The sequence below is a fragment of the Leopardus geoffroyi genome, chromosome B3, assembly GCF_018350155.1.
Source record: "Leopardus geoffroyi isolate Oge1 chromosome B3, O.geoffroyi_Oge1_pat1.0, whole genome shotgun sequence".
Lineage (NCBI taxonomy): Eukaryota > Metazoa > Chordata > Mammalia > Carnivora > Felidae > Leopardus > Leopardus geoffroyi.
The window spans coordinates 147965486-147992436 of record NC_059337.1 but is presented as its reverse complement, the minus strand read 5'-3'; the positions used below and the strand labels follow the sequence as shown (position 1 = coordinate 147992436).

The 26951-nt window shown below is 41.1% G+C and overlaps 2 gene segments (V, D, J or C); both read left to right on the top strand.

Moving 5' to 3' along the window:
• The first annotated feature begins 11232 nt into the window (after window positions 1-11232).
• LOC123584409 lies at window positions 11233-11740 on the top strand. The segment is given in 2 exon segments: window positions 11233-11346; window positions 11448-11740. Coding segments are annotated over 2 exon segments (306 nt in total).
• Window positions 11741-22698: 10958 nt separating this feature from the next.
• LOC123583766 lies at window positions 22699-23422 on the top strand. The segment is given in 2 exon segments: window positions 22699-22815; window positions 22917-23422. Coding segments are annotated over 2 exon segments (552 nt in total).
• The last annotated feature ends 3529 nt before the right edge of the window (window positions 23423-26951 follow it).

Below are 26951 nucleotides of genomic sequence, written 5' to 3'. Positions count from 1 at the left end.
GGGCCCTGAATGATACACTGAATCAGATGGACTTGACAGATATATTTAGAACTCTGCAACCCAAAGCAACAGAATATACTTTCTTCTTGAGTGCACTTGGAACATTCTCCAAGATAGATCACATACTGGGTCACAAAACAGCCCTTCATAAGTATACAAGAATTGAAATAATACCATGCATACTTTCAGACCACAATGCTATGAAGCTTGAAATCAACCACAGGAAAAAGACTGGAAAAACTCCAAAAGCATGGAGGTTAAAGAACACCCTACTAAGAAATGAGTGGGTCAACCAGGCAGTTAGAGAAGAAATTAAAAAATATATGGAAACAAACAAAAATGAAAATACAACAATCCAAACGCTTTGGGATGCAGCGAAGGCAGTTCTGAGAGGAAAATACATTGCAGTCCAGGCCTATCTCAAGAAACAAGAAAAATCCCAAATACAAAATCTAACAGCACACCAAAAGGAAATAGAAGCAGAACAGCAAAGGCAGCCTAAACCCAGCAGAAGAAGAGAAATAATAAAGATCAGAGCAGAAATAAACAATATAGAATCTAAAAACACTGTAGAGCAGATCAACGAAACCAAGAGTTGTTTTTTTTTTTTTTTTTTTTTTTTGAAAAAAATAAACAAAATTGACAAACCTCTAGCCAGGCTTCTCAAAAAGAAAAGGGAGATGACCCAAGTAGATAAAATCATGAATGAAAATGGAATTATGACAACCAATCCCTCAGAGATACAAACAATTATCAGGGAATAGTATGAAAAATTATATGCCAACAAATTGGACAACCTGGAAGAAATGGACAAATTCCTAGACATCCACACTCTTCCAAAACTCAATCAGGAGGAAATAGAAAGATTGAACAGGCCCATAACTAGCGAAGAAATTGAATCGGTTATCAAAAATCTCCCAACAATAAGAGTCCAGGACCAGAGGGCTTCCCAGGGGAGTTCTACCAGACGTTCACAGCAGAGATAATACCTATCCTTCTCAAGCTATTCCAAGAAATAGAAAGGGAAGGAGAACTACCAGACTCATTCTATGAAGCCAGTATTACTTTGATTACTAAACCAGATAGAGACCCAGTAAAAAAAAGAAAACTACAGGCCAATATCCCTGTTGAATATGGATGCAAAAATTCTCAATAAGATACTAGCAAATCAAATTCAACAGCATATAAAAAGAATTATTCACCATGATCAAGTGGGATTCATTCCTGGGATGCGGGGCTGGGTCAACATTCACAAATCAATCAACGTGATACATCACATTAATAAAAGAAAAGATAAGAACCATATGATCCTGTCAATCAATGCAGAAAAGACCTTTGACAAAATCCAGCACTCCTTCTTAATAAAAACTCTTGAGAAAGTCAGGATAGAAGGAACATACTTAAATATCATGAAAGCCATTTATGAAAAGCCCACAGCTAACATCATCCTCAATGGGGAAAAACTGAGAGCTTTTTCCCTGAGATCAGGAACACGACAGGGATTTCCACCTCTCACTGCTGTTGTTTAACATAGTGTTGGAAGTTCTAGCATCAGCAATCAGACAACAAAAGGAAATCAAAGGCATCAAAATTGGCAAAGATGAAGTCAAGCTTTCGCTTTTTGCAGATGACATGATATTATACATGGAAAATCCAATAGATTCCATCAAAAGTCTGCTAGAACTGATATACGAATTGAACAAGGTTGCAGGATACAAAATCAATGTACAGAAATCAGTTGCATCCTTATACACTAACGATGAAGCAACAGAAAGACAAATAAACTGATCCCATTCACAATTGCACCAAGAAGCATAAAACACCTAGGAATAAATCTAACCAAAGGATTAAAAGATCTATATGCTGAAAACTATAGAAAGCTTATGAAGGTAATTAAAGAAGATATAAAGAAATGGAAAGACATTCCCTGCTCATGGATTGGAAGAATAAAATATTACCAAAATGTCAATACTACCCAAAGCTATCTACACATTCAATGCAATCCCAATCAAAATTGCACCAGCATTCTTATCGAAGCTAGAACAAGCAATCCTAAAATTCATATGGAACCACAAAAGGCCCCGAATAGCCAAAGGAATTTTGAAGAAGAAGACCAAAGCAGGAGGCATCACAATCCCAGACTTTAGCCTCTACTACAAAGCTGTCATCATCAAGACAGCATGGTATTGGCACAAAAACAGACACATAGACCAATGGAATAGAATACAAACCCCAGAACTAGACCCACAAACATATGGCCAACTCATCTTTGACAAAGCAGGAAAGAACATCCAGTGGAAAAAAGACAGTCTCTTTAACAAATGGTGCTGGGAGAACTGGACAGCAACATGCAGAAGGTTGAAACTAGACCACTTTCTCACACCATTCACAAAAATAAACTCAAAATGGATAAAGGACCTAAATGTGAGACAGGAAACCATCAAAACCCTAGAGGAGAAAGCAGGAAAAGACCTCTCTGACCTCAGCCGTACCAATCTCTTACTCGACACATCCCCAAAGGCAAGGGAATTACAAGCAAAAATGAACTATTGGGACCTCATGAAGATAAAAAGCTTCTGCACAGCAAGGGAAACAACCAACAAAACTAAAAGGCAACCAACGGAATGGGAAAAGATATTTGCAAATGACATATCGGACAAAGGGCTAGTATCCAAAATCTATAAAGAGCTCACCAAACTCCACACCCGAAAAACAAATAACCCAGTGAAGAAATGGGCAGAAAACATGAATAGACACTTCTCTAAAGAAGACATCCGGATGGCCAACAGGCACATGAAAAGATGCTCAACGTCGCTACTTATCAGGGAAATACAAATCAAAACCACACTCAGATATCACCTCACGCCAGTCAGAGTGGCCAAAATGAACAAATCAGGAGACTAGAGATGTTGGAGAGGATGTGGAGAAACAGGAACCCTCTTGCACTGTTGGTGGGAATGCAAATTGGTGCAGCCACTCTGGAAAGCAGTGTGAAGGTTCCTCAGAAAATTAAAAATAGACCTACCCTATGACCCAGCAATAGTACTGCTAGGAATTTACCCAAGGGATACAGGAGTACTGATGCATAGAGGCACTTGTACCCCAAAGTTCATAGCAGCACTCTCAACAATAGCCAAATGATGGAAAGAGCCTAAATGTCCATCAACTGATGAATGGATAAAGAAATTGTGGTTTATATACACAATGGAGTACTACATGGCAATGAGAAAGTACGAAATATGGCCCTTTGTAGCAACGTGGATGGAACTGGAGAGTGTGATGCTAAGTGAAATAAGCCATACAGAGAAAGACAGATACCATATGTTTTCACTCTTATGTGGATCCTGAGAAACTTAACAGAAACCCATGGGGGAGGGGAAGGAAAAAAAAAAGAGGTTAGAGTGGGAGAGAGCCAAAGCATAAGAGACTCTTAAAAACTGAGAACAAACTGAGTGTTGATGGGGGGTGAGAGCGAGGGGAGGGTGGGTGATGGGTATTGAGAAGGGCACCTTTTGGGATGAGCACTGGGTGTTGTATGGAAACCAATTTGACAATAAATTTCACATATTGAAAAAAAACCTCCTCCTAACAGGTGGCGCTTTACAGTTGACTACTGAAATGTAAATGACCAGCTGTCCATAAGATGGCTCACATTTCCAAGACTTTCTAGGTAATTGAGGGTATCTAAAGTGCCATAGGGGAGACTTTGTCATGTCTGAGCTAGCCAGTATGTCCCATTCAGCATCGATGACCAAGGAGTCCCAGCCAGTCTGCTCTCAACCTGTAAATCTCTATCTTGCTGCCTTGAGACTTCCTAACAGCCCAAAAAGTGCCAAGATGTTAGCCTAACCAGCTCATGTGGAGCCTGTCATGAGTTTCCCCTGGTCTGGGCACTTGAGGTACATTCTCACTGGTCAATTATCATGCATTCCTGAAAGTTTGTGAGTCATGGGAGGCCTGCAGTCCTTCGGCAGCTATAAGGTGGGTTTTGTCACCTTACTGAGCCACTCCAGATTTTCGGTCTACTTTCATATGATTTGTGCATTTAGGCAGCCTTACCTGGGAGTGGCTGAGCTATGCCAGTTGATGCACAGGTGGTCTGAGTTCCAATGAAACATTTTGTTATGTGGAAAATGTTTGTGCCATGGGGGTTACACTGGATCACCTAGTGACCATCGGCACCAGGTTGCCTTGCTATGTCACTGAGAGAGAGAACCTAGCACCATGACTGTCTTCATACAAAGGGGAATATTCTCTCCAAATACTTCACCTGAGAAAGGGACCATCCTGAAGCTTCCATAAAAGTTGTGGTCCCAATCAACGCAGTGGAAGGAAAGGCAGAGTGACATTGTCATTCTGGTTGTGGATACTGCACTGTTCCATTTGTCCAACCACATGGTGCATTCACCTGCTTCCATTGGCAGGAAATAACACTACTTCAGGGGGTTACTTGCTATCCTGATGTCAAAAAAATTGACAATCAGACTGATTATTTACTGTAGACGGGACTTGGAAAACTGGTAGGGGTCTGTGTCTGACCTGCTGAGATAACCACACAGGTGAATGGGGCAGATGGAGTCTGAAGACAGTCGTAGAAGTTCAGAGGGAGAGCAGGACCTGTAGTCAGTCTTTTAATAGTGGGGAAAGGGCAGGTTCCATTTTTAAAAGTTTTTTTTTTTTTCCTGACAGGAGAGAGCCAGAAAATGAAACTAGGTGGAAATGCAGTTTCTTGATCCGTGACCTACTATGTGATGCCATGTGCTTCTGGAGCCTGGGAATTGGCTCTGGGAATCCATACCTATGGTTGTCATGGGTATGGCCATCGACATTCTTGACAGTGGCTATCTGGAACTATTTTGTGCAGCTTGCGTGAATCCAGAGTCATCTTTCCCTAATTCTGATGGCAGTGTAGTCGGTTAGCAGTTCGTCATAAGGTCCTTCCCAGCGAGGTGGCACTGGGTGCTCTCTGAAGACTTGACGCACCTCCCATATTCCATAGAAGGGGTGGTAATGCTTGTCAGTGGCAGAGGCCATGTTCTTATTGTCTGTGGGTGATATGACCCAAGTGTACCAGTTAGTTCTTGGACATGTCTATGCATGGCATCAACTTGGTCATATAAGTTATCATAAAGTTCACTCAATCAGTAAAGAAAGGGTTAAGGATTCCTTTCTAAAATACTACTGCAAAGGGGGTCAGTCCCTGCCTGATATTTGGAGCATTCCAAATCTCATTAAGGTGCAAGGAAAACGATTCTGGATGTTCCAGGCCAGTTTCCAGGCGGATTGTTCCTGAAGGAATTTTGTGTCTAGTTTTTCATGTTCCATATCTGTTCCCCTAATCCACATATCCTCATCGTCCTCTTCTGTGATTATTGAGGATGATGTGGGGTATGAAATTCTAATTATCACCCCCAAGCCTTGGCAAGTACGTAGTTTGTGTATGTGCTGAAGTGAGTTCCTTCGTCTGGCTAAATCCATAATGGAATGGCAAACCCAGGAACCATTTCAGCCATTACATTCTTTACCACAGTTGTGGCATTGACATGTCCAGTCAGACAGCATCAGTCCATCCACCAAACATACAGACATTAACCAAAGAGGAAGCTAATTTGTCAAATCCATCTGGAGAGCCCCAGTGGGCAGGGAGGGCTTGGTGGGACTCCCTGGGGCCTGTGGATATTATACAGAACTTGGAGAGGTTTACAAGTAGTGCTCTGGGAAATAATTTAGTCAGAGGTTTAGTGGATGCCTAGGAAGAACCCGCTGTCTCTCTTTCTTAATTATCCCATCTGATGGGGTTAGTGCAAGAACAAAGGTCAGAAGAAAGGGGCCTCAGGAGGCCCACTCAACCCCGATGTACACTCCATCTAATCATTATCTGTCCTCCTGTCTTTTTCACATAGTGAGGAACTTACATGCTAAACAATAGTTCAAGTCAGAAATAAAGGTAGGCTTCTAAAGTGGGGCAAAAGGACAAGGGTCTCTGTTCTTGGCTGTGTATTTGACAGCCTTGTGAGCTCTATAAGTCGCTGGACAGATAGTGTCAGTCTCCTCACAGTCTGGGCTGGAGAGTGACTGTTAGCAATTTTAGCAGAAAGATCAGTTGTGTGTAATAGGGCAGCAATTACATGTCTGCTAGAAAAATGTCCTCTGGTACTCATGGCAGTTAGGACCTGTGGGATTTCCAGAGGGTGCCAACAGCTCTGAAGACTACAGGGTATGTCTGGAATGGCTGTGAATAATACACTCCTTTGTAGATGTGCAAGCTTGGGAAAACCTGGGAGCCCGGTGGCTTAGACTGATTTTACAGCAGGCAGAGAGGACACCTGGAGTACTTCTAGTACGGACACTGGCCTGAGTGGTTCCTATGTTTCCCCACATACAGAAGCCATCACAAAATAGAAGTCAGGCCGGAGCACCTGGGTGGCTCAGTTGGTTAAGCTATGGACTTCAGCTCAGGTCATGATCTCACAGTTTGTGAGTTCAAGCCCCGCATTGGGCTCTGTACTGACAGCTCAGAGCCTGGAGCCTACTTCAGATTCTATGTCTCCCCCTCTCTCTACCCCTTCCCTGCTCATGCTCTGTGTCTCTCTGTCTCTCAATAAGAAATAAATGTTAAAGAAAAAAATTTTTTAATAGAACTCAGGGTTGATCACCAGATGTCCCAGAAATCATTCCTGTAGCTGAGGGCAATTGTGTGGAATGAAGTAGGGTCTCCCCTTTTAAATTTTTTTAAGTTTTATTTATTTTTGAGCGAAAGACAAAGTGTGAATGGGGGAGGAGCAGAGAGAGAAGGGTACACAGAATCTGAAGCAGGCTCCAGGCTCTGAGCTGACAGCACAGAGCCCAATGCAGGGCTCAAACACACAAACCGTGAAATCATGACCTGACCTGAAGTAGGAGGCCCACAGACCGAGCCACCCAGGTGTACCGGGTCTCCCTTTTAGGGAGGGGAGTGGGATAGCCCAATTTAAAGTGTTAACATGACACAAGATGATGGAGGGGTTGGTCAGTGGCCTGCTGGTAGGTAGGTGGTGGGCCTGGGAATTACAAACTTGTCAGAGAGGAACACAGAGGTGAATGGGGATCCTAATATATCCAGACAGCAGCCGTGGGGGTGCAAGCATGCAGTGGTGCCTGATGGACCAAGGTCTAATTTTCATGAGAAGAAAGTTATAGGACACATCCGAGAGGCACAGGTTGTCGCAGGATACCTGCAGCCACTGCATTTCCATGGAATGAGAGGTGAAACATGTTATTGATATTCAGACAGCTGAGAGTTCGGGGTGTGCACAGAGCTAATATTAACGCTTTAAAGTAGGTTAATGACTCTGAGAGCCATGAAAAGGAATCTGTGGCAGCATCAGGTAGGGGTGAGCGGCTCATATAGACAGAGCAAGGGCAGTGAAGTTAGAGGTCTTTAGGAAGCAATAGCCAGGTTTCCTTAGAAGTTTATGCAACTGCATTTTTGTACTGGTGAGAGGGATGCGAAAAACTGACAAGACACTTTGTGGGGAGTTTTGAAGCACTGTGACATAGTCCTCGTTGGCAGTATCTGTTTGCAACCGTGGGCATTAAGAAGACAGGAGGGTGTATGGCCCTGTCCGGCTGGTGCTTTAGGAGGGTGGGGGCGTCTGCAAGGGCTCCCTGCCTCTTTGGTAATGGAATGACAGAAATTGACATACTGAACAAGAGTGCAGCCTTGGGTACAGGTACAGAATGTAAGTTAGCTTCAAGAACTTGGAGAAATATTGAGCCCAAGTTCATTGGCTTCCCCAAGCATACACACAAAGAGAAAGTTTAAGTCAGGGTGCAATGAATTGTCAAGAAAGTTGAGCAGATGTTCATTCCAGTAATGCATCTTCATCACCAGGAATTGAGGCATGAATGGAAGCTTGGTTAGGGACAAAGTTGGGGAGGGGGGAATATGCCAAAGACTTTATGGCTCCTACATTGTATTTGTAGCTTTGATTGCCATCTGAATTAAATTCTGTTCTTTCTTTACTCACAAGATTGGGGTGTTACATGGTGAGGAGGTAAAGCAAGAACATCCTGTGGTAACAGAGTCTATCACAGGGTCAGGTCCTCCCTCTGCAGCAAGACAAGGCATCTGGCTACTTATGGGAGGTGCCAGTCCCTTTCCCAGGCCCCTTGAGCACAAGTTAAGCACTAGACACAATCCATCCTTGTGTGCATATGTAGCCAGACACTAGTGGGCACATCTTTAAGACTCATCCTTTGAGGAGCACTTTGAATGGAGATGGGTCTCCATTAGGGAAAGGGGGAAGCTTGAGGTGTGGTCTGATGGCAGGGAAATGACAACACCTTTATCATCCCTCCTGCATTTTGGATATTAACTCCTTTTTAATATTTTTTATTGTAATGACTACCCTCCCATAGACTGCCTTCTAGCTCTGCAAATATTTACTTGCCCCTTTTCTAGTATGATGTAGTCCCCCTTGTATGCTTTGTTCTCTGTGATTTTGCTTTTATATCGAATCAATCATTCTCAAGTGAATGTCATGACATTTATCTTTTGTGTTTCTTTGAAGGCATTTAGGTTCAAGTGTTCTTCTTAATCCTTCATCCATTTTGAGATTTTTTTGTGTCGACGTATATGTATGAAACAAGATTATAGCCAAATATTATTTTGCATGTATATATCAATACTATTTTTTTTAATTTTTACTTTGTTTTTGAGGGAGAGAGACAGATCATGAGTAGGGAGGCACAGAGATAGAGGCAGAAACAGAATCCAGGCCCTGAGCTGTCAGCAGGAGCCTGATGTGAGGCTCGACCCCACAAACCATGAGATCATGACCTGAGTGGAAGTTGGATGCTTAACTTCCTGAGCCACAGAGGTGCCCCTAGTCAACACCATGTTTAAGAGACACTATCATTTCCCCACTGCACATTGTTGGAAATCTCGTGGAGGATTTGCTGACTGTATCTGCACAATTCTACTTCTGGGCTCCATAATGTGTTCCACTGGTCTAAATGTCTCATTTGATGCCAGCAGCACACCGTTGTAGTGAATGTACCTCTGCAATATATTTAGAAAGAGAGAAGTGTGATGTCTCCAGGTTCTCTCGACATCATGATTGTTTTGTTGCTTCCATGTGTTGTGTGTCTTCATATGAATTACTATATTTTTCATATTCCTTAAAAAAACTCATTGGCATTGTTATTGACATAAAAAGATAAACATAAAAATAACATAAAATGATAACTCAGACAGAAAATAGAGACTATCACAAATACAGAAAACAAATCAATTACATAAAAATTTGTATTTGGAAAAGTAAGTAAAATTTGAAACAAATAGGTAGCCTGGGGAAATAGGGAAGACTCAAACAAATGCAATCAGAATTGAAAGAGGAGACATAACTGAACTAAAGATATTAAAAATATCATTAAAGAAAAACTTAGATATTTATAGGCCAACAATTAGATCACCAAGAGCAAATTACACGTTTTATGCCATAATGTAGTCCACCAAAACTGTTTCATGAACAATACAAAATGAACAAAAGAAAAATTAATAAGATTTCTCTATCTAAAACCTCACCCTCTAAATAATCTGCATAGGAGTCCATGGCTTTATTAAAACTTCTACTAAGTATTTAAAGAGGAATTAATGCCAATATTTCTCAAACTATTACAAAACACTGATAAAAAACAACACTCCCAAACAACACTCCCAAATGCATTTTGTGAGGACAGTATTGCTCTCACACCAAAGCCAAAGAAAGACACCAGAAGGGAAACTACAGGTAACTATCTCAAATGAACATACATGCAAAATTCCTTCACAAAATGTGGGCATACTGAATTCAACAGAACATTGAGAGGATCATACAATATAATCCAGTGTGATTCACTCCAGGGATGCAAGGATCCTTCAACATACAGAACTGCATAAATGTGATGTCCTCCATTAACAGAGGGAACAATTCAATCAAAGCTATCCTTTTTTGATTCAAAACAACATTAGACAAAATTCAACACATGTTCATCATTTAAAAATAAACCAATTAAAAAGGAATTGAAGGAAATTACCTCCACATGATCATGGCCACTATGAAAAGCCCACACCTGACAGCATATTGACCGGTAAAATACTGAAGGCTTTCCTGTCAAATCAGGATCCAGGCAATGATGGTCACCCCTAACATAAGTATTCCACATGATAATGGGAAGAATACATATGCCACCTCAAACTATGTCATCTTGTTACATTGCTTATTTGGATGAAAGTCACTTGAGAAATAGTACAAGTACACTCAGATTCTCCAGTGTCCCTTGACAGGAGGATATAAAGCTCCCTTACATGTACCAGAAGGGAAAAACCACCGTTAGCACCAGTATAAGGACACAGGGACAAGAAGGCTGTGCAAACAAACCTAGTTACTTAGTGACTAACATAATACCCCAAACTTAACTCTTGCCAAACCCAATGTTTTGTTGTCTGAAAGTCACAAGTGCCACCTGCTTTGTCCTACCTCTCGATGTCATATCATTAGGAAGGCCATGCACTTACAAAATGAAATTTATTCTCTCCTGTAGATATGTCTTATGTCAATTGAATCCTTACACCAGGTAAATCCCAGAATAAAAGAAGGGAAAAGCTTTCTTCTCCTACAAATGGAAGATGTAACCAGAAAAAAATAGGGAATAAAAATAATAAAAGACATTTAAATCAGTAGGAAGGAAGAAAAATTATCTGTTTGCAGATGACATGATCTTAAACATAAAAAAAAACCCTAGAGATACCACAAAAATTATTAGAACTACATTTAACAATGAGGGAAATTGCAGGATACAAAATGAACACCAACAACAAAAAAGCACCTGTGATTGTACGCACCCGCATGTAAATATATACAAAACAAACCACAAACTTATACAAGTGAAAATGATACAGAATAAGGTATTTTGGAATAAAATTCAAAAATATGTAAAAAACTTGTAGAGTGAAAATTACCTTTGTTGATGAAAGACCTGGAAAAATGCACACGCTTGCAAATATAACTGTGCTCACCGATTACAATTATTCATATTGTCACAGCACCATCCACACAAACTAATGTAGAAGTGCGTCCTTAACCCTGTCGTTCACTTTTAAAGAATCAAATCTAAGTCTGGAGCTTGATATATATGTCAGAGGACATGCAAATAGGGCCCTCTCTGTGCTGATAAAACCAGCCCATCCCAGACCCTGCAGCTGGGAGAGGAGCCCCAGACCCGGAGGTAACTGGTGTTCCCATTCTGTCATCAGGACAGAACACAGAAACCTCACCATGGAGTTTGGGCTGGGCTGGGTGTTCCTGGTTGCTCTTTTAAAAGGTAATTCATGGTGAACGGGAGACACTGAGTATGTGAGTGGATATGAGTGAGAACCAGTGGATGTGTGACAGTTTCCTGACCAAGATGTCTTGTGTCTGCAGGTGTCCACTGTGACGTGCTGGTGGTGGAGTCTGGGGGAGACCTGGTGAAACCTGGGGGGTCCCCCAGACTCACCTGTGTAGCCTCTGGATTCACCTTCAGTGGCTATGACATGAACTGGGTCCGCCAGGCTCCAGGAAAGGGGCTGCAGTGGGTCACATATATTAGTAATAGTGGAGGTAGCACAAGCTACGCAGACTTCGTGAAGGGCCTATTCACCATCTCCAGAGACAACGCCAAGAACATGCTGTACTGCAGATGAACAATCTGAGGGCTGAGGACACGGCCACGTATTACTATGCAAGAGACATGGAGAGGGGACCTTACTGGGAGCCCAGACAAAACCCTCTCTGCAGGAGGGGATCAGTACCACCAGGGGGTGCACACTATACACAATTCTGGTTTGTGTTCCCAGGAGCAGATACACATGGAGGTTACAGGCAGGTTTTCTGTCAGGGTCTGGGGCTTCCTCTCCACACAGCAGTTCCCCAGGGAGCCTCCCTGGATATATGATTCTCTGTTTAACTATTAATTATCTGAATTAGCAACTGTGTTGTCACAGGGAAACTAGTCTAACATCCACAAAGACACAGTTGTTTGCATTTGCTCTACTCCAGTCCCTCAATATGAGTGAATTACAGATTTCCAGAGGCACAACAGCTGAACCATTACAGGATTCCCAGATGCACTCCCTGTGCAGCCAGGACCACAGGATCCCATAGCTCCTCATTATCCTCACCCAGCCCTGGTCACAAACAACGTGACACATCTTTCATAGCACTTTGCTACTCAGGAGTTTAAATGAGCTACAGCCTTATTTAATTCCTCTAAATGAGAGACAAACCATCTCCATGTATTAGTCAAAATTCTCCTGAGGAACAGAACCCAAAGCACATTGGTTTCCATGACTAAATATGTTGAGAAGTCCCATGGTCTACTGTCACAAGCTGAAGACCCAGGAAAACCAGTGATGTAATTCTTGTCTGATTCTGAACTACTGTCTAGTCTCAGAACGTGGAGAGCTGATGATGTAACTCTCAGAAAAAGGGCCAGAGGAGACCAATGTTCCAGTTCAAGCAAGCACATGGGAAGTAAAAATAAGGGAATTCCTCCTCCCTCTGCATCAGATTCTACTCAGAACTATAATGAAATGGGTGGTGCCCGGGCAGACAGAAACCATGGATGGAAATCCCAATCTCTTCTGGAACACATCACAGACATCCACAGAAACATTCACATGGGTGAATCTGGGCACCCATGGCACAGTCAAGATAACCCATAAAGTCAATCATGACAAGCCAACCTCCTGTAAACATGGAGCTCAACAACTGAATATTTAAAAGTGGATGCCATCATTGGGCAGGAGCCTGTTGGGAATAACAGTGCTCCTGTGGAGAAGGAGCCCCGAGGCCCATAGGGAGTGCTGAGGCTTGAGGATCCCCTGGATCACATTGGGTGAGACAGTTACTTTCTTGGGGTGCATTTGGGAGACAGGTCATTGCCTCTCGTGGGGCAGGAGAGCTGACAGGCACCATTGCACTGCCCTGGTCATTAGCATAGGAGCCTTTGCTGAGAGCAGCTAACTGAACACTGCCTTCTTGTTCTTCCTCACCATGAACTCCAAGCCTCTAGTGTTCATGCAACTGCCCTTCTGGAATAACCAGCTCCAGGCACAGCACAGTGCGACCCTCTCCCAGAGGATCAGTGGTGTCCGTGTCACATTAAGTTCATACGATTTGTTGTATTAAAACCCAGCTGGAGGTCCTGAGATAAAACATAAAAGCCCTGAGTTGCCAGGTGGGCCAATGGCTTGGACACAGATAGGGTGAAGGCAGGGTTCTGAAGGAAGCATGAGACTCATGAGTACAGATTGTCCTCTCTGTGTGAGGGCTTCTTGAACAGGGGAGGCAGGGAACTCCAATTCCAGGGACTAGAGGGGGAGCTGATGCCAATATTTCCTCCCACCAATCGCATGGCCAGAATTTAGTGAGCAGCACAGCACCCCCCACCTCCCACCCCCGTAGAAACAGAGCCACTGACACCTAGGTATACCCACCTTGCCTTCCTCAGGTGCTTCCTTACTAGGGAAAGAGTGCCTGGAACCCAGACCACAATTGCACGCCTCCCTCCAAAGACCACCATATACCCCTACAGGCACCAAGTCTACTGACCATATAGTGAGGCATAGCTTCACGTATAGGGGAAATAGGAATTAGCCTCTTTTAATAAGGAGACCAAAATCACCTACTTAAAACTCACAACGCTATGGACAAAGTTGAAAAACTCTTCACTGGAGGCAAGGAAAACTCTGCAGAGGACTGACCTGGGGACAGAGCATCCAATCCATGACAGCACAGTGCACACAGCACATGAAAGAAATGCTTCCAGAATGTCAGATCCTCAACAGTATGTAAACATTTCTCAATAAAGACACTGCTCTAGAAGCAGAAAACATGACAGGATTTTCCTAAAACACTTAAGAAAGTGGAGACATAGACATACACCATGATGAAGGAATTCATTCCATAAGAAAAACGATAAAAAGACATTGCCAGGGATATAATTAAAACACATATAAATAGTATGCCTCAAACAGAATTTAAAACTGATCATAAGGAAACAGAACTTTTAAAAACTATCATAAGGATACTAGCTGTGCTTGAGGAAAGCCTAGAAGACATGAGGATACCCTGACTGCAGATGGAAAAGACCTAAAACACAGTCAGGCAGAAATTTTTAAAATGTTTTAATCGAGATGTGAAACTGATTGGATATAATGAACTCAAGGCAGAAAGAAGCAAATGAATGAGTAAGTGACATGAAAGATAACATTATGTGAGAAATTAAGCAGGAAAGAAGAGGAAAAATAAATATTGTATCACAATTGTATACTTAGGGAATTCAGAAACTCCATAAAGTGTAATAAAAATCTTTTCAAAGGAGTCCCAGAAGAAGAAGAGAGGGAGAAAAAAGGGGAGAAGTTTTATCTGAGTGCATAATTGTGGAAAATTTCCACTAAATGGTGAAGGAAACAGACGTCCATATCTATGAGTTACAGAAAACTCCCATTAAAATTAAAAAAAAAAGCAGGCCAACTCTGAGATATAACATAGTAAAATTTCCAAAATACACAGATTAAAAAAAAAAACAACTATAAGAATGAAGACTGAAGAGTTTGCTAACAAATATGGGAAGATAAAAAGATTATGGCAGAAGTGTCCACAGAAACCTGCAGACAAGAATGGAGTGGAATGATATCCTCAAATGCTCAATTATAAATTAGGCAGTCAATGGGGGAGGAGACAAGATGGCAGAACAACATGGAAGATTTAGGTGTGTCTCGCATCCATGAAATACAGCCAGACCAACACTAAACCATCCTACACACCTAGAAAACTGATTGAGGATTAACACAACAATCTGCACAACCTGAACCACAGAATTCAACAGGTACATGGTGCAGAGACGTGACCTTGGGGAGCGAGAAGCTGTGGAAAGGGAGGTGCTTTTGAGGGTGGAGAGAGGACGGAGACTGGGGAGTGGGGGAGAATACAGGAAAAGCACCCCTCCCCAAAAGCAGCTGAAGAGAAAGTGGAAAATTGGAAACAGTGTCAGAACTAATCTAAAAAGGGAGAAAGGAGAAAGGAGAGTGTGTAAATTCCATTAAGACTATGAACAAGGGAGCACAAAGGCTGCAACTCTGTAGCTTGATACCTGGAGGTGCTCTGGTGGGAAGGCAGAATCCCAGGAACAGAGTAGGGTCCGAGATGTTCTCAGTCCACATGGGGAGAGGCGGCTACACTGCCAGAAGGACATTTGGTGGAGACTGTTGAAGCCACATGGTCCCAGAAGACCCCAGAAAACGGCATTTACTGGTGCTGGAACAAGGTCGTTTAGGGTGAAGCCTGGTGTCAGATGTGTGTTGTGATGTTCTATAATCCCTGGAATGCTGCTGCTACACTCTCTCGTGTGTTTTTTCAGGGGTGGGCTGGCACCTGGCCACAGTCTCAGGACAGCGGCAAAACAGGGTCCAGCAAGTGTTCCTGGGTGCAGCCGACATTTGGCTATTGCTCATTTGGCCATTGCTCGGTGAGACCCACCCACAGAGGGACAGAACAAGTCAAAGCCGCAGTCCTTTGGACGTAAGGGGCCAGGGAAAAAAGCCACATCTGAGACAAAACTTGGGAGAGAGGTGTGGCCTGGGGTCTGGTCACAGAGAGTGAAGGAGTGGGGAGTGGATGAGAGATGAAGACTGAGGACAGGTGCGTGATTGGTGATCCGGGAAAACAGACTGGGTAGCTGCGTGGCGCCATTTTCACCTCTCCCGTGCATGCGCATATGCACCTATAAGCACCACAACAATCCACCCCAGGAGGCTAGAAGCCTCCTAGTGGTGAGCAGAGCCATCACACTGAGCCCCGCCCAACTGGGCCAACTTGGGTCTTCAGGAACACAAGTCTCATTGCCAGATTAGTTTATGGACTATAAAGAGCTACATAGACTGACATCTAGCGGATAACAAAGTAATTTAAGTCCTACTTCAATCTGTTAGCAGGTTCATCTACTCAATTTTCTTCCTCTTTTTCTTTTTCTCTTTTACACTTCTTTTCTTTTTCTTGAATGCAGAAAGAGAAAAAAATCATTTTTATTTTTAATTTTTATTAAAAATATTTTTCTTTAATTTTTATTACTAGATTTTTTGCATTTGTGTCATTTTTTTTCAAATTCTATTTTACTTCCAGCATTTTATTTTAGTCTACTTCAGTATATTCCCCTTTTCAAATTTCCAAACAGTTTCTTTTTTATTTTTTTCTTTTTCTTTTTTCTCTTCTTTGTTTCTGTTGTTTTTCCTGAATGCAGAAAGAGAAAAACTTCATTTTACGTTCAATTTATATTAAAAATATTTTTATTTAATTTTTTTACTATATTGTTTGCTTTAATGTAAATTTCTTCAAATGCTATTTTACTTCCATCATTTTCTTTTAGTCTACTACAGTGTATTCACTATTTGAATTTTCAAACGATTTCCTTTCTTTTTTCTTTTATCTTTTTTTCTGTTTTGCATTTCCTTTCTTTTTTCTTGAATACAGAAAAAGAAAAAAATCACATTTATTTTTAATTTTTATTAAAATATTTTTCTTTACTCTTTTATACTATATTATTTAATTTTGTGTATATTTTTTCAAACTATATTTTACTACCATCATTTCAATTTAGTCTACTTCAGTGTATTCATTTTTTCAAATTATCAGATTATTTCCTTTTTTCCTCCCCCCCCTTTCTTTTCTCTAACCTGTCAAACCACTTTCAACACCCAGACCAAACACACCTAGGATCTAGCATCATCCATTTGATTTGTGTGTGTGTGTTTGTGTTTAAATTTTAATTTTTTTGTAATTTTATCTTTTTATTTCAATTTTGTGAACTCATTAATTCCTTTTCTCCCTTCAAAATGACAAAACGAAGGAATTCACCCCCCAAAAAAGAGCACGAAGAAACGACAGCCAGGGATTTAACCAACACAGGTACAAGTAAGATGTCTGAACCAGAATTTAGAATCACAATAAGAAGAATACTAGCTGCAGTCAAAAATAGATTAGAATCCCTTTTTGCACAGATACAAGAAGTAAAAAAATAGCCAGAATGAAATTAAAAATGCTACAACTGAGCTGCAATCACGGATGGATGCAGCTGTGGCACGGATGGATGAGGCAGAACAGAGAATCATCGATACACAGCACAAACTTATGGAGAATAATGAAGCAGAAAAAAAGAGTGAGATTAAGCAAAAGAGCACGATTTAAGAATTCGAGAAATCGGTGACTCATTAAAAAGGAACAACATGAGAATCATAGGGGTCCCAGAAGTGTAAAAGAAAAATAGGGGTAGAAGGGTTATGTGAGAAAATCATAGCGTAAAACTTTCCTAACTGGAGCAAAGACACAGACATCTAAATCCAGGAAGCACAGGGGGCCCCCATTAGTTTGAACAAAAACCAACCATCAACAAGGCACATCACAGTCACATTGACAAAGTACCCCGGAAAGGAGAGAATCATAAAACCAACAGGGAAATAAAGTCCCTAAATTACAAGGGAAAACTGATCAAGTTTGCAGCAGACCTATCCACAGAAACTTGGCGGGCCAGAAAGGAGTGGCGGGATATATTCAGTGTGCTAAATCAGAAAAATATGCAGCCAAGAATTCTGTATCCAGCAAGGCTGTCATTCAAAATAGAAGGAGAGATAAAAAAATTTCCATACAAACAAAAATTAAATGAGTTTGTGACCACTAAACCAGCCCTGAAAGAAATTTTAAGGGAGACTCTCTGAGGCGAGAAAAGATGAAAATATATCTATATAAATAAATACATACCAAAAGCAACCAAGATTAGAAAGATCAAAGAATACCACCAGAAACTCCAACTCTACAAGCATCATAATGACAATAAATTCGTATCTTTCAGTACTCACTGTAAACATCAATGGACTCAATGCCCCAATCAAAATACATAGAGTAACAGAATGGAGAAGTAAACAAGATCCACCTATATGCTTTTCACAAGAAACTCACTTTAGGCCTAAAGACACCTCCAGATTGAAAATAAGGGGATGGAGAACCATCTATCATGCTAATGGTAAAAAAATGAAAGCTGGAGTAGCCATACTTATATCAGACAATCTAGACTTTAAAATAAAGACTGGATCAAGAGATGCAGAAGGGCATTATATCATTCATAATCAAAGGGTCTATTCACCAAGAAGTCCTAACAATTGTAAATATTCATGTGCCAAATGTGAGAGCACCCAAATATATAAATCAATTAATCACAAATATAAAGAAACTCATCGCTAAGAATGCCATTACAGTAGGAGACTTCAACACCCCTCTCACAGCAATGGACAGATCATCTAATGAAAAAATCAACAAGAAAACAATGGCTTTGAATGACACAGTGGACCAGATAGACTTAACAGATATATTCAGAACATTTCATCCTAAAGCAAAAGAATATGCATTCTTCTCCAGTGCACATGGAATATTCTCCAGAGAAGACCATATAGCGGGACACAAATCATCCCTAAGTAAGTCAAAAAGATCGACATCATACCATGTATATTTTTAGACCACAATGCTATGAAACTCAAAATTAACCACAAGAAAAATTTTGGAAAGGTAACAAATAATTATAGACTGAAGAACATCCTACTAAAGAATGAATGGACTAACCAAGCAGTTAAAGAGGAAATTAAAAAGTATATGGAAGTCAATGAAAATAACACCACAACGCAAACCTCTAGGATGCAGCAAAGGCGGTCATAAGAGGAAAGTATATAGCAATGCAACCCTTCCTTAAGAAGGAAGAAAGTTCTCAGACACACAACCTAACCTTACGCCTTAAGGAGCTGGAAAAAGAACAGCAAATAAAACCCAAAGCCAGAAGAAGACAGGAAATAATAAAAATTAGAGCAGAAATTAATGCTATTGAAACAAACAAACAAAAAAAAACACAGTAGAACAGATCAATGAAACGAAAAGCTGGTTCTTTGAAAGAATGAACAAATCTGATAACCCACTATTCCGTTTGATCAAAAAGAGAAAGGAAAGGACTGAAATAAATAAAATCAAGAATGACAAAGGGGACATCACAACCAACACAACAGAAATAAAAACAAGAAAAAGAGAATATTATGAGCAATTATATGCCAATACAATTGGCATTCTGGAAGAAATGGACAAATTCCTAGAAACATATACACTACCAAAACTGAAACAGGAAGAAATAGAAAATTTGAACAGACCCATAACCAGCAAGGAAATCGAATTAGTAATCAAAAATCGTCCAAAAGACAACAGTCTAGGACCAGATGGCTTTCCATGGGAATTCTACCAAACATTTAAGGAAGAGTTAACACCTATTTTCTTGAAACTGTTCCAAAAAATAGAAATGGAAAGTAAACTTCCAAACTCTTTCTTTTTTTTTTTTCAACGTTTATTTATTTATTTTTGGACAGAGAGAGACAGAGCATGAACAGGGGAGGGGCAGAGACAGAGGGAGACACAGAATCGGAAACAGACTCCAGGCTCTGAGCCATCAGCCCAGAGCCTGACGCGGGGCTCGAACTCACGGACCGCGAGATCGTGACCTGGCTGAAGTCGGACGCTTAACCGACTGCACCACCCAGGCGCCCCAACCAAACTCTTTCTATGAATCCAGAATTACCTTGATTCCAAAAGCAGACAGAGAGCACACTAAAAAGGAGAACTACAGACCAATTTCACGATGAACATGGATACAAAAAATCCTCAACAAGATATTATCCAACCAGAAAAAATAATACATTAAAAAAATTATTCACCACGACCTAGTGGGATTTATACCTGGGATGCAGGGCTGGCTCAATATCTGCAAAACAACTAATATAATTCATCACATTGATAAAAGAAAGGACAGGAACCATATGATCCTGTCAATAGATGCAGAAAATTCACTTGACAAAATACAACATCCTTTCTTGATAAAAACCATCAAGAAAGTAGGGATACCTCGAACATACCTCAAGATCATAAAAGCCATATATGAACGACCCAATGCTAATATCATCCTCAATGGGAAAAACTGAGAGCTTTCCCCCTAAGGTCAGGAACAAGACAGGGATGTCCACCCTCGCCATTGTTATTCAAAATAGTATTGAAAGTCTTAGCCTCTGCAATCAGACAACCCAAAGATAAAAGGCATCCAAATCTGCCAGGAAGGGGTCAAACTTTCACTCTTCACAGGTGACATGATACTCTATATGGAAAGCCCAAAAGACTCCACCAGAAAACTGCTAGAATTGATTCATGAATTCAGCTAAGTGGCAGGATATAAAATCAACACAGAGAAATCGGTTGCATTCCTATACACCAACAATGAAGCGACAGAAAGAGAAATCAAGGAATCAATCCCATTTATAGTAGCACCAAAAACCGTAAAACACTAGGAATAAATCTAGCCAAGAGATGAAAACTCTATACATTGAAAACTATAGAAAGCTTATGAAAGAAATTGAAGAAGACAAAATATGGAAAAGATTCCATGCTCCTGGATAGGAAGAACAAATATTGTTAAAATGCCGATAGTACCCAAAGCAATCGACATATTCAATGCAATCCCAATCAAAGTGACACCAGCATTCCTCACAGAGCTAGACATATAATCCTAAAATTTGTATGGAACAGAGAAGACCCCGAATAGCCAAAGCGATCTTGAAAACAAAACCAAAACAGGAGGCATCACAATACCAGACTTCAAGTTATACTAAAAGTTGTAATCATCAAGACAGTATGGTACTGGCACAATAACAGACACTCAGGGGCGTCTGAGTGGATCAGTCAGTTATGTGTCCGACTTTGACTCAGGTCACGATCTGGCAGTTCATGAGTTAGAGTCCCACATCAGGCTGTGTGCTGACATCTCAGAGCCTGGAGCCTGCTTGGAATTCTGTGTCTCCCTCTCTCTCAGAACCTCCCCCACTCATGCTCTGTCTCTGTCTCTGAAAATAATAAATAAATGTCAAAAAAATTAAAAACAAAAACAAGAACAGACACTCATATCAATGGAACAGAATACAAAACCCAGAAATGGACCCACAAACGTATGGCCAACGAAACTTTGACAAAGCAGGAAAGACGATCCAAAGGAATAAAGACAGTGTCTTCAGCAAGTGGTGCTGGGAAAACTGGACAGCGACATGCAGAAGATGAACCTGGACCACTTTCTTACACCATTCACAAAAATAAACAAAATGGGTGAAAGACCTCAATGTAAGTCAGGAAGCCATCAAAATCCTCGAGCAGAAAGCAGGCAAAAACATCTTTGATCTTGGCCGCACCAGCTTCCTACTCAACACGTTCCTGGGGGCAAGGGAAACAAAAGCAAAAATGAACTACTGGGACCTCATCAAAATAAAAATCTTCTGCATAGTGAAGGCAACAATCAGCAAAACTAAAAGGTAACTGACAGAATGGGAGAAGATATTTGCAAATGACATCTCAGATAAAGGGTTAGTAACCAAAATCTATGAATTTATCAAATTCAACACCCAAAATACAAATAATCCAGTGAAGAAACGGGCAAAAGACATGAATAGACACTTCTCCAAAAAAGACATCCAGATTGCCAACTGACACAGGAAAAAATGCTCTACATCACTCATCATCACAGAAATGCAAACAAAACCCTAATGAGATATCACCTGACACCTGTCAGAATGGCTAACATTAACAAATCAGGCAACAACAGATGTTGGCAAGGATGCAGAGAAAGGATCTCTTTTGCATTCTTGGGGACAATGCAAGCTGGTGCAGCCACTCTCAAAACTGTATGGAGATTCCTCAAAAAACTAAAAATAGAACTACCCTACGATGTAGAAATGGCACTACTAGGCATTTATCCATGGGACACATGTGTTCTGTTTCAAAGGGACACATGCACGCCCATGTTTATAGCATCACTATCAACCATAGTGAAAGTATGGAAAGAGCCAAATGTCCACCGATGGATGAATGGATAAAGAAGATGTGGTATATATACACAATGGCAATCAAAAAGAGTGAAATATTGCCATTTGCAACTACGAGGATGGAATGGGAGGGTATGATGCTAAGTGAAATTAGTCAGAGAAAGACAAACTCATATGACTTCACTCATATGAGGACTTTAAGAGACAAAACAGATGAACATAAGGGAAGGGAAACAAAAATAATATAAAAACATGGAGGGGACAGAGCATAAGAGACACATAAATATGGAGAACAAACAGAAGGTTACTGGAGGGGTTGTGGGAGGTGGAATGGGCTAAACTGATAAGCGGCACTAAGGAATCTACTCCTGAAATCACTGTTGCTCTATACACTAATTTGGATGTAAATTTTAAAAAATAAAAATAAATAAACAAACAAATAAATAAATAAATAAATGAAATATTTTAAAAAAGAAAATAATGGGTATCTTGATGTTGAGGTAAAAATTTCTTAAAGATTATGCCAAACGCCATTAATAAAGGTAAAACTCCATAACTGAAAAAAAAAAGACTTTTTCATATTGTCACACCACCATCCACATAAACTAATGTAGAAGTGCCTCCCTAACCCTGTCGTTCACTTTTAAAGAATCAAATCTAAGTCTGGACTTTGATATATATGTCAGAGCACATGCAAATAGGGCCCTCTCTGTGCTGATAATACCAGCCCAGCCCGACCTTGCAGCTGGGAGAGGAGCCCCAGCCCCAGGAGTCCCAGGTGTTCCCATTCTGTGATCAGGACAGACACAGACACCTCACCATGGAGTCTGTGCTTGGCTGGGTGTTCCTGGTTGCTCTTTTAAAAGGTAATTCAAAGTGAACTAGAGACACTGAGTATGTGAGTGGATATGAGTGAGAAACAGTGGATGTGTGACAGTTTCCTGACCAAGATGTCTTGTGTCTGCAGGTGTCCAGTGTGACATGCAGCTGGTGGAGTCTGGGGGAGGCCTGGTGAAGCCTTGGGGGTCCCTGAGACTCACCTGTGTAGCCTCTGGATTCACCTTCGGTAGCTATGGAATGATCTGGGTCTGCCAGGCTCTAGGGAAGGGGCTGCAGTGGGTTGCATATATTACTTATGGAGGTAGCACATACTACGCAGACTCTGTGAAGAGCCGATTCACCATCTCCAGACACAACGCCAAGAACACGCTGTATCTGCAGATGAACATGAGGGTCGAGGACATGGCCACATATTACTGTTCGAGAACACAGAGAGGGGAACCCACTGGGAGCCCAGACACAAATCTCCCTGCAGGAGGGGATCAGCACTGGCAGAGGCCGCACACTATGCACAATTCTGATTTGTGTTCCCAGGAGCAGGTACACATGGAGGTTACAGGCAGATTTCCTTTCAGCATCTTGGGCTTCCTCTCCACACAGCAGTTTCCCCAGGGATCCTCCCTGGATATATGATTCTCTGTTTAACTATTAATTATCTGAATTAGCAACTGTGTTGTCATAGGGAAACTAGTCTAACATGCACAAAGACGCAGGTGTTTGCAATGCTTACTCCGGTCCCTCAACATGAGTGAATTACAGATTTCCTGAGGCACAACAGCTGAACCATTACAGGATTCCCAGATGCGCTCCCTGTGCAGCCAGGACCACAGGATCCCACAGCTCCTCATTATCCTCACCCAGCTCTTGTCACAGTCAAACAACGTGACACATCTTTCATAGCACTTTGCTACTCAGGAGTTTAAATGAGCTACAGCCTTATTTAATTCCTCTAAACGAGAGACAAACCATCTCCATGTATTAGTCAAGACTCTCCTGAGGAACAGAACCCAAAGCACATTGGTTTCCATGACTAAATATGTTGAGAAGTCCATGATCTACTATCACAAGCTGAAGACCCAGGAAAACCAGTGATGTAATTCTTGTCTGATTCTGAACTACTGTCTAGTCTCAGAACGTGGAGAGCTGATGATGTAACTCTCAGAAAAAGGGCCAGAGGAGACCAATGTTCCAGTTCAAGCAAGCACATGGGAAGTAAAAATAAGGGAATTCCTCCTCCCTCTGCATCAGATTCTACTCAGAACTATAATGAAATGGGTGGTGCCCGGGCAGACAGAAACCATGGATGGAAATCCCAATCTCTTCTGGAACACATCACAGACATCCACAGAAACAGTTGTGAATCTGGGCACCCATGGCACAGTCAAGATAACCCATAAAGTCAATCATGACAAGCCAACCTCCTGTAAACATGGAGCTCAACGACTGAATATTTAAAAGTCAATGCCATCATTAGGGTGGAGCCTGGTGGGCATAGCAGTGTTCCTGTGGGGGAGGGCAGAGGCCCATAAGAGGAACTGTGGTCTGAGTATGCCCTGGGTCGCATGGGGAGAAACAATTCCGTTCTTGGAGTGCATTTGGGAGATGGGGCATTGCCTCTCATAGGACAGGAGAGCTGACAGGCACCATTAAACTTCCCTGATCATTAGCATAGGAACCTCTTCTGAGAGCAGCTAACTGGACGCTGTCTTCTTGTTGTTCTTCACCATGAACTCCAAGCCCTTAGTGTTCATGCAACTGCTCTTCTGGGGTAAAACAGCTCCAGGCACAGACAGTGAGACCCTCTCCCAGAAGATCAGTGGGGTCCCTGTCACATTGAGTTCATATGATTTGGTGTATTAAAACCCAGCTAGAGCTCCTGAGATAAAACGTAAGAGCCCTGTGCCACCAGATGGGACAATGGCTTGGATGCAGACAGGGTGAAAGAAACTCTGATGGAAGCCTGGGACCCATTGTTTGAGGGCTTCCTGAACAGGGGAGCCTGGGAACTCCAATTCCAGGAGTAGAGAGGGAGCTGATGCCAATATTTCCTCCCACCAATCAGCATGGACAGATTTCACTCAGCAGCACAGCATACCTAGTGGAAGCTGAGCCACTAACACCAAGCTCCACCTACTCCTGCCCCCATCAAGTGCTTGCTTACCAGAAAAGAGTGCCAGGCACCAGACCACCACTGTGCCCCTCCCTACAAAGGCCACCTAATACCCCCACACACACCAAGTCAGCTAATCATATAGTGAGGCATAGCATCACCTCTAGGGGAGATAAGAATTACCCTCTTTTAACAAACAGACCAAACTCACCTAATTAAAACTCACAACACTGGGGACAAGGTCCAACACTCCCCACTGAAGTCAAGGAGAAACTCTGCAGAGGACTGTCCTGAGGGACAGAGCAGCCAAAACATGACAGCACAGTGCCACGGAACATAAAACAAATTCTTCATGAAGTGTCAGGCCCTGGACAGTATGTGAACACTCCTCAATAAAGATACTACCCTAGAAGCAGAAAAGATAACAGGATTTTCTAAAACACTTAAGAAGGCAGAGACATAGACAACAAAATGATGGAGAAATTAATCCTAAAAGAAAAAATGATAAACGATCATTGTAAGGGATATAATTAAAACACACATAACTAATATGCCTCAAACAGAAATTCTAAAAAATTCTCATAATGAAACAGAGTTTTTAAAAGTATCATAAGGATACTAGCTTTCCTTGAGGAAAGTATACAAGACATGAGGGATACCCTTTCTGCAAATAGAAAAGACCTAAAACCTAGTCGGGATGAAATTTAAAATTCTGTAACTGAGATGTGAAACTGATGGATATAATGACCTCAAGGCTGAAAGAAGCAGATGAATGAGGAAGGGACATAGAAGATAAAATTATGGGGGAAATGAAGCTGGAAAGAAGAGGAAAATTAAAATATTACATCACAAACGTACACTTAGAGAAATCAGCAACTCCATAAACTGTAATAACATTCTTTTGAAAGGAGTCCCAAAAGAAGAAGAAGAAAAAGGGGGATACATTTTAGCTGAGTGAATTATAGTGAAAATTTCTACAAGCTGGGGAAGGAAACAGACGTCCACATCTAGGACGCAGAGAGAACACCCGTTAAAATTAAAAAAAAAAAAAAAAAAAAAAAAAGCAGGCCAACTCTGAGACATATCATAGGAAGAATGGCAAAATATTCAGATAAAGAAAAGCTAAAAGCAGCAACACAAAAGAAGTTGCTAACTAACAAGGGAAGATTAAAAAAAAACTATGGCAGATGTCTCTACAGAAACCTTCATGCAAGTAGGGAGTGGCATCATATCCTCAACATGCTCAATTGAAAATTATGCAGGTAAGAATACTTTCTCCAGTAAGGCAGTCATTCAGATACAAGGAGTGATAGAATTTCCCAGAAAAACAAAAACCAAAGGAGTTCATGGACTCTAAATCAGCCCCGTGAGAAATTAAATGGGACCATTTGAGTGGGAAAGGAAGACTAAAAGTAACAAAGACTAGAAATAAACAGAGAAAATCTCCAGAAGCAATGATTTCGGAGGTACCACTATGGCACTAAGTTTATATCTATCAATAATTACTGTGAATGTAAATGGGCAAAATGCTCCAATCAAATGACATAGTATATCAGAATGGATAAAAATAAATACAAGAGCCTTATATACACTGCACACAATTGGCTCATTTTCAACTTAAAAAACCTGAAGATTGAAAGTGAGGGGAGAGAGAACAATTTATCATGTTAATGGACGTCAAAAGAAAGTCGTAGTACCATACTCATATCACACTAACTAGTTTTCAAACCAAAGTTTGTTACAAGAGATCAGGAAGGCAGTGTATCATCAGAAAGGGGGTCTATTCAACAAGAAGATCTAAATCTTTAAATATTTATACCCCAAAAATGTAAGCACTGAAATATATAACTCAATTAATAAGAAACATAAAGAAACTCATTGATAATAGACAATAGTAATAATAGAGAACGTTAAGACTCCACTTACAACAATGGAAAGACAATCTGAGCTGAAAACCAATGGCTTTGAAAGACACATGGACTGAATGGACTTAACAGATATTCAGAATATTCCATCCTAAAGCACCAGAATACACATTCTTTTTGAGTGTGT